The sequence below is a fragment of the Anolis sagrei genome, chromosome 7 (assembly GCF_037176765.1).
Source record: "Anolis sagrei isolate rAnoSag1 chromosome 7, rAnoSag1.mat, whole genome shotgun sequence".
Taxonomy (NCBI): Eukaryota; Metazoa; Chordata; class Lepidosauria; order Squamata; family Dactyloidae; genus Anolis; species Anolis sagrei.
Window position 1 is genome coordinate 40,513,409 of NC_090027.1, and position 13,375 is coordinate 40,526,783.

General features: G+C 41.9%; 1 protein-coding gene across 2 annotated transcripts in view; it reads left to right on the forward strand.

The window, feature by feature from the left end:
- Window positions 1–13,375, forward strand: part of BCO2 (beta-carotene oxygenase 2) — an 82,557-nt gene that overhangs the window by 63,185 nt on the left and 5,997 nt on the right. For both annotated transcript variants that reach the window (XM_067470802.1, XM_060787031.2), the window contains 6 exons: window positions 2,471–2,672; window positions 5,943–6,154; window positions 8,712–8,827; window positions 9,950–10,052; window positions 10,732–10,863; window positions 12,937–13,097. In XM_067470802.1, coding sequence (XP_067326903.1) covers window positions 2,471–2,672; window positions 5,943–6,154; window positions 8,712–8,827; window positions 9,950–10,052; window positions 10,732–10,863; window positions 12,937–13,097 — 926 coding nt within the window. The remainder of the gene's footprint in view (window positions 1–2,470; window positions 2,673–5,942; window positions 6,155–8,711; window positions 8,828–9,949; window positions 10,053–10,731; window positions 10,864–12,936; window positions 13,098–13,375) is intronic.

The following is a 13,375-nucleotide window of genomic DNA, read 5'->3' on the forward strand; positions in this document are numbered from 1 at the left end:
AGTATTTGTGCCAAGTTTGGTCTCGATACATCTGGATGTAGGTGAACTACAACTCCAAAACCCAAGGTCCACCAAGCCCTTCTAGTATTTTCTGTTGGTCATGGGAACTCTGTGTCCCAAGTTTTGTTCAATTCCATCCTTGGTGGAGTTCAGAATGCCCTTTGATATTGTCGGTAAACTATACATCCCAGCAACTACAACTCCCAAATGGCAAAATCAATCCTCCTCTCAACCCCACCAGTATTCAAATTTGGGTGTATCGAGTATTTGTTCCAAATGAATGAAAATACATCCTGCATATCGGATATTTACAAGATGATTCATAACAGCAAAATTACAGTTGTGAAGTAGCAAAGAAAATAATGTTATGGTTGGGGGGTCACCACAACATGAGGAACTGGATTAAGGGGTCACGGCATTAGGAAGGTTGAGAACCACTGACCTAGAGCTTCAGAGAGCTTCTGTTCAACCATCTCTAAGCTCCCTGCTTGAGCGGTAATGGCACGATCATCAGCATAGATCTATGCTGGTCATGATGAAGGCAAGATGAAAATACATAATACACATATTGGATGTAACCATATTAGAAATAGGAGTTAGAAAATATATGAAATCACAAAGAGAAATGTATGTATGCATGACCTTCACTTCACTTGGCTTCTTAAAAGCTGCAAAATTAGTTGCCTCAAGAAGGACCCAGATCTTGGAAAGGAATGTCAAGAGACCTCTGGCATATTTCAAGAGACTCCTTCCATTTTGGTACCAGGCGAAGCTTATTGTAAGATTAATGAGCTGACCATCAAGAGGCTTCAGGAAGAACTTATCTCAAGATGGATGGAAGCTCTTGTTTTCAGGGTTTTAGTAGACATTCTGGCGATGGTCCTCATTAATAGCAGCTCCTCAGATAAAATGCTTAAAATGAAGATTGACAGGTGTTGAAGTTAAAATATGCCATTGAAGTCAATGTAAAAGTAGAATTTTGTGACACGCATTGTGATGCCTGTATGATGCATGCATATTATTTTAAAGAGTATATAAACCAAGGCTTTTCTTTGTTCTGTACACTGCCTCTGGATTACCAGCAGGGTCCATATCTGGTTGGTGCCAACCGAGAATAAACCGTGCTTTTTCAGACCTCAGGAACTCTCTTTGTCTCTTTTCCTCAAACCTTCTCCCTGCCATTTCCGTCAGGGTTGCTGCAACTTCCTCTTGTCACGTCTCTCCCTTTCACCTTACATTTGTGCCTTTTCAAATTCTGCAGCACTGCTGGTCACAGCTGACCTCCAGCTAGAACACCCAAGGGGCATCACTTTCCAGTTCTCTCTTGGTATCTATGCCACAGTTTTTAAGGTTGGCTTTAAGCCTGTCTTTAAATCTCTTTTCCTGTCCACCAATATTACATTTTCTGTTTTTGAGTTGGTGCATATATCTATGGCTACCTGTATATTTGTATTTTATTTTAAGAGGACTAGATGTATGTTGTATGTTGTGTCTGCACTGTCTGTTTTTGATAAGGCCAGCTGGCTAATCAATAAAATTGTTGTTGTTTTTGAGTTGGGAGTATAGTAATTGCTTTAGGAAGTGGTGATCAGGCATTCGGGCAACGTGGCCAGTCCAGCGGAGTTGATGACAGGAGTGTCGCTTCAGTGCTGGTGGTCTTTGCTTCTTCCAGCACGCTGATACTTGTCCCCCTGAACAAAGCATTGAACAAAGTTTGGCCTCTCATTGAACATCGAGAAAACCAAAGTGCTCTTCCAGCAGTCACCAGCCAATCCCTCTCCAATGCCAGATATACAGCTCAGTGGCGTAACATTAGAACATGTTGACCATTTCCACTCCCTTGGGAGCCACTTCTCCACAAAAGTCAACCACATGACCTTGGAGGTGTCTAAGGACAACACTGGCTCTTCGACTTAGAGATGGAGATGAGCACCAGCCTCCAGAGCTGGACACAACTAGATTTAATGTCAAGGGGAAACCTTTATCTTTACCTATAAAGCTTCAGTGGAGACACATTTTCCCCATGATAATAACTCTTCCAGGAGTAAATTTCTCTTCCGAGGGGTAGGTTCTTCTCACATCCTGTTATCTCAGCCCCGTTCTTGAGTCATTTATAAGTTGGGTGTTTGAAACTCGGGGACTGCGTGTAATCCCTTAGGATCAAGTATAACCAATAATATCAATATAAGAAGATGATGCAATCAAAGGAACAAAAAGCACAGAACTATCTGCTTCAAATTGAATAAAGTTCAGCAAAACTACGTTATAAAAACGCACTTGGTTTAGGGCTGTGTGCTTATTTGCCTTCACATGCAATTCTGAAAGAAGCTTAGTAAGTGTTCTTGTGTTACTCTAGAAATGGCCACTATGCTTCTGTTTGGATTAAAGAGAAAAAAGGAAATTGACCAAGAGTCAAGCCTGGTGTTTTCTTCTCATTTGGTGATCTTTTGCTTTCTCTCCTCTCTTACAGAGAGTGCGGTGCCGAACCAGAAACAAGACCGGCAGGTGACTCTCCGCCACCGAAAAGGCTTGGAATGTATCTCCTCCTTCTTCAGCAGCGTGGAAGAAACCCCTAAGGTTATCCCAACCAAGATCAGTGGGCAGATCCCCAAATGGCTCAAGGGCAAGCTACTAAGAAATGGGCCAGGAAAGTTCGAGTTCGGAAAAGATAAGTAAGTCCTCATTTGTTTGATTGTTGTTGTTCTGGGCGCCGCTGACAATTCCATACTTCAAAAAAGGACTGAAGTCCTTTAAAGTTCAAGTTATTGCAAACTCCCATATCAATATGCTCTAGTGTCCTCTTGTGAAGTGCCAGAGAAACTTGGAAAAGTTACTTTGTTGTCTGCAATGACCAGAACCCCCCGGTCACTTTAGCCATTGATCGGGGAACTCTGAGAGCTGCAGTCTGGAAAAGCAATATTTCTGTGCTCTGGTTGATTGCTTCTTAGCCTGAAAGAACCATTGTGTTGTCACACGCTGGGCCTGCTATTTGCAGGACCTACTTTCTGTATGCCCAACGGGATGCCGGGGCTGCCTCAGCTAAAGGGCCCTTGGGTTTCCCACCACAAAGTTCTGTAGAGGCTCAAAGTAAGTTCAACAAAATTCTTTATTGGTGCTTAAATCTTCAACAAAGGAATTAAATACTGTATAACTCTGGAAAACTAGTAACTTTCTTAACCTGCCCACAAGGGACAGGCAACTGCTTAATGAACGGTTCCTTTTCCTTGGGGAAACCTTCTGACCCCTCCTTGGGCAAATCTGTCTCTTCCTTACTGGCATGAGGCCCCTACTCCTGGTTCCAATCTACGTTATGGATTGCCCGAGTGTCCCTTACCAGATAAGTTCTTTCGTGAATCTGCTGAGTTGGAGTCCTTTAGATTTTCCACGCAGGTTGTGGAACCATTCCCCTTTCCCAGCAAAACTGGCTGTATTTCCCAGCAAAAGCTGGCGGTAACCTTACTCAGCAAAGCTGTTTGTTCAACTCCAGCAAAGCTGGTTGTATTTTCCCAGCAAAAGCTGTGCAAAATGAAGCTTTTAACAGGTGGGGAGAGAAAAGAGCCGCACATCCTTCTGTAAGGCTTCCAACTGTAGAACTGAACTGAAAGTCCCCCTTTCCCTCCAAAACCCGGGGAAAGGGGCGGATCTAAAGGCTCTAATGATGATTGATAGGTTGTTGGCCCTATGATTGCAACCCGGGGAAAGCTACCCAATTGCGAAAAAGCATAGCTTGAATAGACTCATGCAAACTAAGAGTGCAAGAAAAGAAATTGAAATCTCCTGGCACAACCGTGCCAGCACAACCATATTCAGCTGGCCAGTTAGTTGTGAATTATTATATATCAATAGCCACGCATTGCTGTGGCCCAGACTGTGTATATATGTGTTGTGTGTGTATATATGTGTGTATATGTGTGTATATTGTATATATGTGTATTTATGCGTTATAATGGTTGTTTTGGTTTTTTAAGTCTCTTCCACTGTGTTTTTCAGTTTTCTTTTGAATGATGGTCACTCGTTGGCCTGATAGGTGCATTGTGTCCAAATTTGGTGTCAATTCGTCCAGTGGTTTTTGAGTTATGTTAATCCCACAAACGAACATTACATTTTTATTTGTATAGATCAAATCTATATTAGCTACATAAATCACAACAGTCTTGGGAGACAGATCAGGCTTGGAAAGTGTCATGTTGTAAGTATCAGTGCCAAGTTGAACATGGCTCTCTCAAATCCCAGTTGAGGTGGTTACAAGTTAGCACCTTGGAAGCAAATGCTGGGGTGATAAACCGTCCATGACTATTTCTTCTCCCTTGACCAGAAAATATGTCAGATATATTAACTAGGTATTTTTAATTACAAAAATGTGAGTCAAGTTCTGAAAGGGTTAAATGGATGCAGTGACTCAGCAAAAGTGGCAGTTCTATCTAAGCAGGTGTGCCTGTAGATTAGTAGCCCTCAATCTGAGAGAGGTCTCTGTGGGAGAAGAGCCTCAGTGTGTTGGTAGGCCTCAGTATGAGAATGTCTCAGTGTTAGTTCACCTCAGTTTGAGAGAGGTGTAGTCCTCAATGTGAGAAGGTCTCAGTGTTAGTAGGCCTCAGTGTTAGTAGGCCTTGGTGTGAGTAGGCCTGGTGTGTGAGAAGCTTTGGTGAGAGATCCCCCAGGTTGAAGGCCTTGTGTGTAAAGCTCCAGCATGAAGGCTGCTGTGTGTAAAAGCCTACTGTGTAAAGCTCCTATGTAAGTTTAATGTGAGAGGTTTCCATAACACAAATAAAGTTCTTTATACTTCTTTCTTTGCTTCAACGTGGGGCTTCTTTCTCATGCAGATAAACAGTTTTGCTCTCACTGAGCTTCATCTGCATGAGAAAGAAGCCCAGTGTGGAAGTATAAAGAACTTTATTTGTGTTATGGAAACCTTGTTCTTGTAAATAGTGCTGTTGCAACTCAGGATAGATTTACCTTGCCCAAGACACCACCACACACCATGGCTGTAGGTTTTGTACTTTGTTGAAGAAAAAGCAAAATCAAAAACATAGAAGTAAAGTTGCAAAAGTTCAGTAGCCAAAACAGAGTCTTAAATGCAAAGGCAAAGTTTCCAAGATCCAAAGGCAAATAACATGAAGTATAATCCTTTAGCATTGGTTAAACAAGAATCCATGGCATCATGACAAAGTCTCAATGAATCAAAATCAAAACCAAAGTCCTAAAGAGCTAGAAGCTTTCCCCAAAAGCCGAGATAATTTCAGAGAAGTTAACAGGGTGTAAGCAACATTGTACTGACAAAGGACAGACTTCAATCAGATTGTTAAATATGTTTCCCCAACATGAAAGGATTATGTTGACCTTGAAATTCCCGTTTGTTGACAAGGCGCACACTTCGGCGAACCCTTAATTGCAAACAGTCCTCCCTAATCAAATCTCCACCATCTTCAAGGTCGGATATCTCATTATCCTGGGATTGGTCACCCTGGGAACCGAGAGGCACTAAACTCCCAGATGGGGCCGACTCTTCCACCTGCAGCTGTGAAGTTTCACTTTATCTAAAACAACATTCCTTTCTCTGGGGAAGAGAAATGCCGTCTCTTTCTCAGAATCAACACTGTCTGCCTCAATAACAGGAACAGGTTCAGAAATCGGTAACCCATCATCCTCCTCGTCCTGAGAAAACTCAGGCTCCGAAAGCTCAGGCTCAAAGTGAGCCACAACAAGTGCAGCCATATTATTTTGCTATAAAGAAAAGCTTCCTAAGGAAGAGATAACATTGGTCTCTGTGTTTTTTGTTCTTTATATCACTTTTGGCTACTGGTGCTAGGTCATGCTGCTGCTAATATGTTACTCTGCTGTGCATTAATGAGGCGGTTCCTTTGTTATTAAGCCCACTCACCCAACAATAAACATTCCATGGCTATTTCTTCTCCCTTGACCATGTTTTTCTTCTTCAACGGAAGGTATAACCACTGGTTTGATGGCATGGCTCTGTTGCATCAGTTTGAGATTGAGGAGGGGATGGTGAAGTACAGCAGCAAGTTCCTAAGGAGTGATTCCTACGTGACAAACAGCAAGAAGAACCGGATTATGATCTCTGAGTTTGGGACCATGGCCATGCCAGACCCTTGCAAGACCATTTTTGAGCGCTTCTTGTCAAAGTTTGAAATGCCAAGTAAGTGCCAACTTCTTTAGATCTGCTCCACTCGCCTGCTTCTTTTAAGGTTGGTGTTTTTCTTGGGGAAATCTTAGAGGAAATTGTACATGGAATAGGCTTTGTGACAAAGCCGAATGGACATGGACCATACTGACATTACTTTTACATAGGGACGTAACAGCAGCTCTTTACTGGATGTGGATGCTAAGGAGCTGCTCAGTTCTAATTCTCGCATAAGTACCGTATATACTCGAGTAGAAGCCGACCCAAATATAAGCCGAGGCACCTCATTTTACCACAAAAAACCGGGAAAACAGATTGACTCGAGTATAAGCGGAGGGTGGGAAAGGCAGCAGCTACTGGTAAATTTCAAAATAAAAATAGATACCAATAAAATTACATTAATTGAGGAATCAGTAGGTTAAATGTTTTTGAATATTTACATAAAATAATGATAATAATAATAATCTTTATTTATACCCCGCCACCATCTCCCCAAAAAATACAGTACAACACAATAAAATACAGAATGCAAAACAAAACAATAAAGCAAAATTAACACAATATAAAATCAGACAGGAATGGCAGGCCAAATGGGCGAGATAAAATGATAAAACCCTGGGTGAGGTAGGAATAGAAAATGTGTAATTTAAGATAAGACTGTCCAACTTCGATTAAACCATTATTCTAAACTTCTTCAATGTAAATGTGCTTACGTACCCTTCCAATATTAATAGAGTAAAATAATATATATTTTTTGTTGTGTCAGGAGCGACTTGAGAAACTGCAAGTCGCTTCTGGTGTGAGAGAATTGGCCATCTGCAAGGAGGTTGCCCAGGGGATGCCAGGATGATTTGATGTTTTTATCATCCTTGTGGGAGGCTTCTCTCATGTCCCCGCATGAGGAGCTGGAGCTGATAGAGGGAACTCATCCGCCTCTCCCCGGATTCGAACCTGCAACCTGTCGGTCTTCAGTCCGGCTGGCACAGGGATTTAACCCACTGCGCCACCGGGGGCTCCAATAATAAACATAATAATAATAATAATATAGTAAAATAATAAATGTAATAATAACAATAATAAAAAGAGCAATAACAACAATTGTAAAGTAAAATAATAAATGCAATAATAATAATAATAATAATAGAGTAAAATGATAAATCTAATAATAAGAATAAAAGAATAAATATAATAATAATAATAACAGAGTAAAATAATAAATAACCCTGACTCAAGTATAAGTAAAATAATAAAGTAAAATAATAAATGTAATAATAATAATAATAATAACAGAGTAAAATAATAAATAACCTTGACTCAAGTATAAGTGAAATAATAAAGTAAAAAAAATGTAATAATAATAATAGAGTAAAATGATAAATATAATAATAATAATAATAATAATAATAATAATATAATAAATGTAATACTACTACTAATAATAATAATAACAGAGTAAAATAATAAATAACCTTGACTCAAGTATAAGCCGTGGGGGACTTTTTTAGCCTTAAAAAAAGGTCTGAAAAACTATTATTTATTTATTTATTTATTTATTTGCTTCCTTTATATACCGCTTTTCTCAGCCCTCGGGTGACTCAAAGCGGTTAACAATAGCAAAAATTCAATGCTTGACATATAAAAGCAGTTAAAAAACAATTAAACAACAACATAATAAACAGTTAAACATCAATATAACATCTCATTAGCGTCTCAAGTAAAATCATGATCCAATCTCATCATCCGTTCCGTATTTCTGTGTTCATTACACTGTCTATTCAAATGCCTGCTTGAACAACCAGGTCCTCACTTTCCTCCGAAATGCTAACAGGGAGGGGGCCGATCTAATTTCTGTAGGAAGGGCATTCCACAGCCGAGGGGCCACCACTGAGAAGGCCCTGTCTCTCGTCCCCGCCAGACGTACCTGTGATGCAGGTGGGCCCGAGAGCAAGGCCTCCTCAGGTGATCCTAATGTCCTAACTGGTTCATAGGCTTATACTCGGGTATATACAGTAAGTCCACTTATGAAGATGTAACTCTCCAACAGGATTTCCATGTTAATTAATAAATAGATATGTCAAGTATCAAAATGAGGCATCTTAGAAAATCCTTGATGCTTTCTGGGTATTCAGAGTTGGCTGAAGAGACAGGGAAAGGAATATTGCAGGTTTGTTCTGAATGAGGTCTGTCAGATTCTTCTGCAAGTTTCATCGTTCAGCTGGAAGACAAACCATTGTTGCGGCAATAATAATTTCAATCATTTGAGAGGACAGATTAGGCCGTTGGCTGAGCGTCAAAAGTGCAACTCAGCTCTGAATGCCAATTATAATACGGAGAGAAGGTGCCAACATTCCCTTTCGCCCTAGGCATAGACTTTTAAACCACAACAGGTTTTTAATGAGAAGAACAGTTTGTTTATCTGTCCACCGCAAAGCACCGCGGGCTTCTGCATGGAGAACACCTGGTTCATACGTTTCTCTCTGCCGCTCTAATAAACTTGAGGTTTTTGTACCACATTCCTCAGGCTAAGCTGCCCCAGGCCAATCTGCTTTTTGTTTTTCCTGTTTTGCCACAGAGATAACAGACAACTGCAACGTGAACTATGTGATCTACAAAGGAGACTATTTTGTTAGCACAGAGACCAATGTAATGCACAAAGTGGATCTGGAAACCCTGGAAACGAAGGAGAAGGTAAAGGGACAGCAAAGATTGAGTCAGACCATCTGGTCAGAGGGGTTTGAGGTGCTTTCCTCATTGATATTCAATCTTTTAGAAATGTCAGGAATTGAACTCTGGCCGCTTGGCATGCAAAACATTCCTGCTTGTGTGTCAGTTCTGGCTTCATCCGGGTTCAGAAAAGATATGACTCTGGGTGAACACAAGTAGGATGGGATAACTTACTTACTTAGGCAAACCCTTGTAATCCGAGGATGATGGTCCTCCAAGGTCGATGTTCTGTCGGTGGGTCCATAGGTGATTGTGGAGCCCAATTCTTGACCTGAATGTTCTCCCGCAGTAAGGGCATTGGTTTCCAGGTGGGAGGCAGTCTCGGTTGGGATTAGCTTGACGCGCCTTCCTCTTGACACATTTCTCTCTTTCGCCCTCCATTCGTGCCTCTTCAAACTCCACAGCACTGCTGGTCACAGCTGACCTCTAGCTGGAGCGCTCACAGGCCAGGGCTTCCCAGTTCTCAGTGTCTATGCCAGAGTTTTTAAGGTTGGCTTTGAGCCCATCTTTAAATCTCTTTTAAATGATTGATTCAATGTCCTTTGACCAGTACCTGGCCACTTGGAGTGCCCCTGGTGTTGCTGCAAAAAGGTCTTCCCTTGTGCATGTGGCAGGGCTCAGGTTGCATTGAAGCAGGTGGTCAGGGGTTTGCTCTTCTCCACACTCGCATGTTGTGGATTCCACTTTGTAGCCCCATTTCTGAAGGTTGGCTCTGCATCTCGTGGTGCCCGAGTGCAGTCTGTTCAGCGCCTTCCAAGTCGCCCAGTCTTCTGTGTGCCCAGGGGGGAGTCTCTAATCTGGTATCACCCACGGATTGAGGTGCTGGGTTTGAGCCTGCCACTTTTGGACTCTCGCTTGCTGAGGTGTTCCAGCGAACGTCTCTGTAGATCTTAGAAAACTATTTCTTGATTTAAGTCATTGATGTGCTGGCTGATACCTGCCACTTTTGGACTCTCGCTTGCTGAGGTGTACCACTCTTTATATGTGGACTTTAAGTGAACACTCTTTATGATAGAACTGGAAAAATATTGCTAAATCAGTAATTTCTGCTCATATCCTGTAAAGAGAAACATCTTTTGTTTGCAGGTGGATTGGAGTAAATATATTGCCGTGAATGGAGCAACTGCCCACCCCCATTATGACCCAGATGGGACCGCGTACAACATGGGCAACTCCTATGGGAACCAAGGTGAGGACCTGATGGCTCAGCGAAGGACCGGCCTGTGTGCCATGCTTGGAGAAGCATCCAGATTTCTAATCTAATTGTTAGAAGCAGACGTTACTTCTTTTTTTTTAGGTCCATGTTCATTAGAGATATGAAAAGGCTTATTCACATGGCTGAAAAACACTTGTGCCTTCATGTTCCGTCTTGCTGTTCTCCTCGTATCGCTTGAATACAAATGCTCACATTGTGCAGAGTTATTAGAGCATAAGCTGTATTACCCGTCCAAACTAGGGAAGTACAAATCACAATTTACTACAATCCCCACATTAATTTGCGTGCATAGAGAAGTTGACCACACTGAATGTCAATGCCACCACCATTCTAGTTTATGCTAAGCTTTTAACTCTAATGCAAGTTTTAATCCCTTAATATCTGTCCAACTATTTTGCTGATTTAGGTCATGAGTGACTTGAAGGATGGGCTACACACCCACTATTCATATCTTGCATTCATTGGCATTCGGCGACACTGTGTGACAGATCTACTGCTATTTCTTGACCTTTCAATAAAGTAAAAGAAGATGCACATTCCTTAGCTCTCAGTTATTAAACACTGCTCATTTTGAGGAATTCCAACAAGAAGGTAGCTCACCTCCAGTTACATCCACCATGCATGTCCATTCCCAATTCTTCTTCTCTTCCAGGCAGCAAATACAACATCATCCGCATCCCACCGCAGGCACCCGGTTCCGACGACTCTAGCTTGCAGGGTGCCAAAGTGGTGTGCTCCATTCAACCCGAGGATCGGATGAAACCCTCCTACTACCACAGCTTTGGTGAGCTAAGGCCTCCCTTGGGATGGACTTGTTTGTAAGGAAGGGAGGTCTGCCCTACTTTGGGCCCACAACCCCATCACAGAGGTTTCTTGGCAAGATTGGCCATTGAATTTTCTCTTTATATACATACTAGCCATCCCCTGCCATGTGTTGCTGTGGCGCAGCTTGTGTATATGTATTTTGTGTGTGTATATATGTATTTATGTCTGTGTATATATTTGTATATATGTATATATATGTGTGTGTGTGTGTTTATGTATATATATATACTAGCCGTCCCCTGCCATGCGTTGCTGTGGCCCACATGGGGGTTCTGTGTGGGAAGTTTGGCCCAATTCTATTGTTGGTGGGGTTCAGAATGCTCTGTGATTGTAGGTGAACTATAATTCTCAGCAACTACAACTCCCAAATGCCAAGATTCTATTGTCCCCAAACTCCACCAGTGTTCACATTTGGGCATATTGAGTATTCATTCCAAGTTTGGTCCAGATCCATCATTGTTTGAGTCCACAGTGTTCTCTGGATGTAGGTGAACTACAACTCCAAAACTAAAGGACACTGCCCACCAAACCCTTCCAGTATTTTCTGTTGGTCATGGGAGAACTGTGTGCCAAGTTTGGTTCAATTCCATCGTTGGTGGGGTTCAGAATGCTCTTTGATTGTAGGGGAACTATAAATACCAGCAACTACAACTCCCAAATGACAAAATCATTTTTTTTTTGAGTGAAGGACATGCATTGGGTTGTTAGGTGTCTTGTGTCCAAATTTGGTGTCAATTGGTCCAGGGGTTTTTGAGTTCTGTGAATAGCACAAACAAACTTTACATTTTTATTTATATAGATGTGTGTGTGTATATGTGTGTATATTTTTGTGTATTTGTGTTTCTATGTGTATCTGTATATTGTGTATATGTGTGTGCTTGTGTATATGCATATACTGTATGTGTGTGTGTATGTATGTGTATATGTGTGTAGGTGTATATATGTGTGTATACCGTGTGTGTATATTTATGTGTGCTTGCATATATATGTGTGTGTCTGTATGTATATGTGCATGTGTATATGTATATTGTGTATATGTGTGTAATTCGAACCGCTAACCTTTCAGTCAGTACCTACAGCAGCTCAGCGTTTTAACCTGCTGCACCACTGGGGGGGCAGCAGACACACACTCACACACACACACGCACCACCCCCTATATCTATCTATCTATCTATCTATCTATCTATCTATCTATCTATCTATCTATCTAGTATCTCTCTCTCTCTCTCTCTCTCTCTCTCTCTCTCTCTCTCTCTCTCTATCTCTCTCTCTCTCTCTCTCTCTCTCTCTCTCTATCTCTATCTCTCTCTCTCTATCTCTCTCTATCTCTCTCTCTCTCTCTCTCTCTCTCTCTCTCTATCTCTCTCTCTCTCTCTCTCTCTCTCTCTCTGTCTCTATCTATCTATCTATCTATCTATCTATCTATCTATCTATCTATCTATATCCCAGGAATGATAAAGCTAGTGCACATGTCATACTCAAGGCTGGCAGCCAAATCCAGCCCATCTTGTCCTTTTATATACTGGACTACAACTCCTGTGTTCCTCATCATAACTAAATCTGATGGGAGTTGTGATGCAGTTGCATCTAGAAGACTGTCTTAGTCATAATAGTAGGGTCTGAATATACACAAGGCTTGGTGATCTGGTCCCTGACTTTAAAATGTCCTTTAACCTTTCCCCAACCTCAAAGCCACAAGTGTTGTTGGGTTGCAACTCCCATCATCTCTAGTTTGCATGACAGACAATCAAAAGTAATAATATCTGGAGACCCAAATAACATCTGGGTAGAAACTAAAGCGTACTGGCCACTAGGTAAATAAAGTCAGAGTTGGCCCTCGGTATCCATGGATTCTCCATCCATGGCTTCAGTATCCCTTTGGAGGTAGCCATAAGGCTGATGTGGCCCTTGATGAAAATGAGTTTGCCACCTCTGAGCTAGTGGAAGGAAAAGAGGAGAGCTATGTCAGCAAGACTTGTGAGTTGGGGGCTGTAATGCAAACTAAAGCAGCAGTTCCTTTCTTGCTTCCAGGGATGAGCCAAAACTACATCATCTTCATTGAGCAGCCCCTCAAAATGAACTTGTGGAAGTTCATTACGGCCAGGCTTCTCGGGAGATCCTTTTTGGATGGGATCAGCTGGGAGCCGCAGCACAACACCCGCTTCCATGTGGTGAACAAGCTCACAGGGCAGGTAAGTCCTTTGCCTTCCTCGGTTCCCAACCTGTGGCCTTCTGCATTGTCAAACACAACCTCGAAGGCTTTCATGGCTGGAATTAATGGGTTGCTGTGAGTTTTCTGGGCTGTATGGCCATGTTCCAGAAGCATTCTCTCGTGACGTTTCACCTGCATCTATGGCAGGCATGCTCAGAGGTTGTGAGGTCTGTTGAAAACTAGCCAGACTTAGAAGCTGCAAGGATATTCAATGCTAATCAAGGTGGCCAATTGCAACATTCACATTTGCCTCCAGCA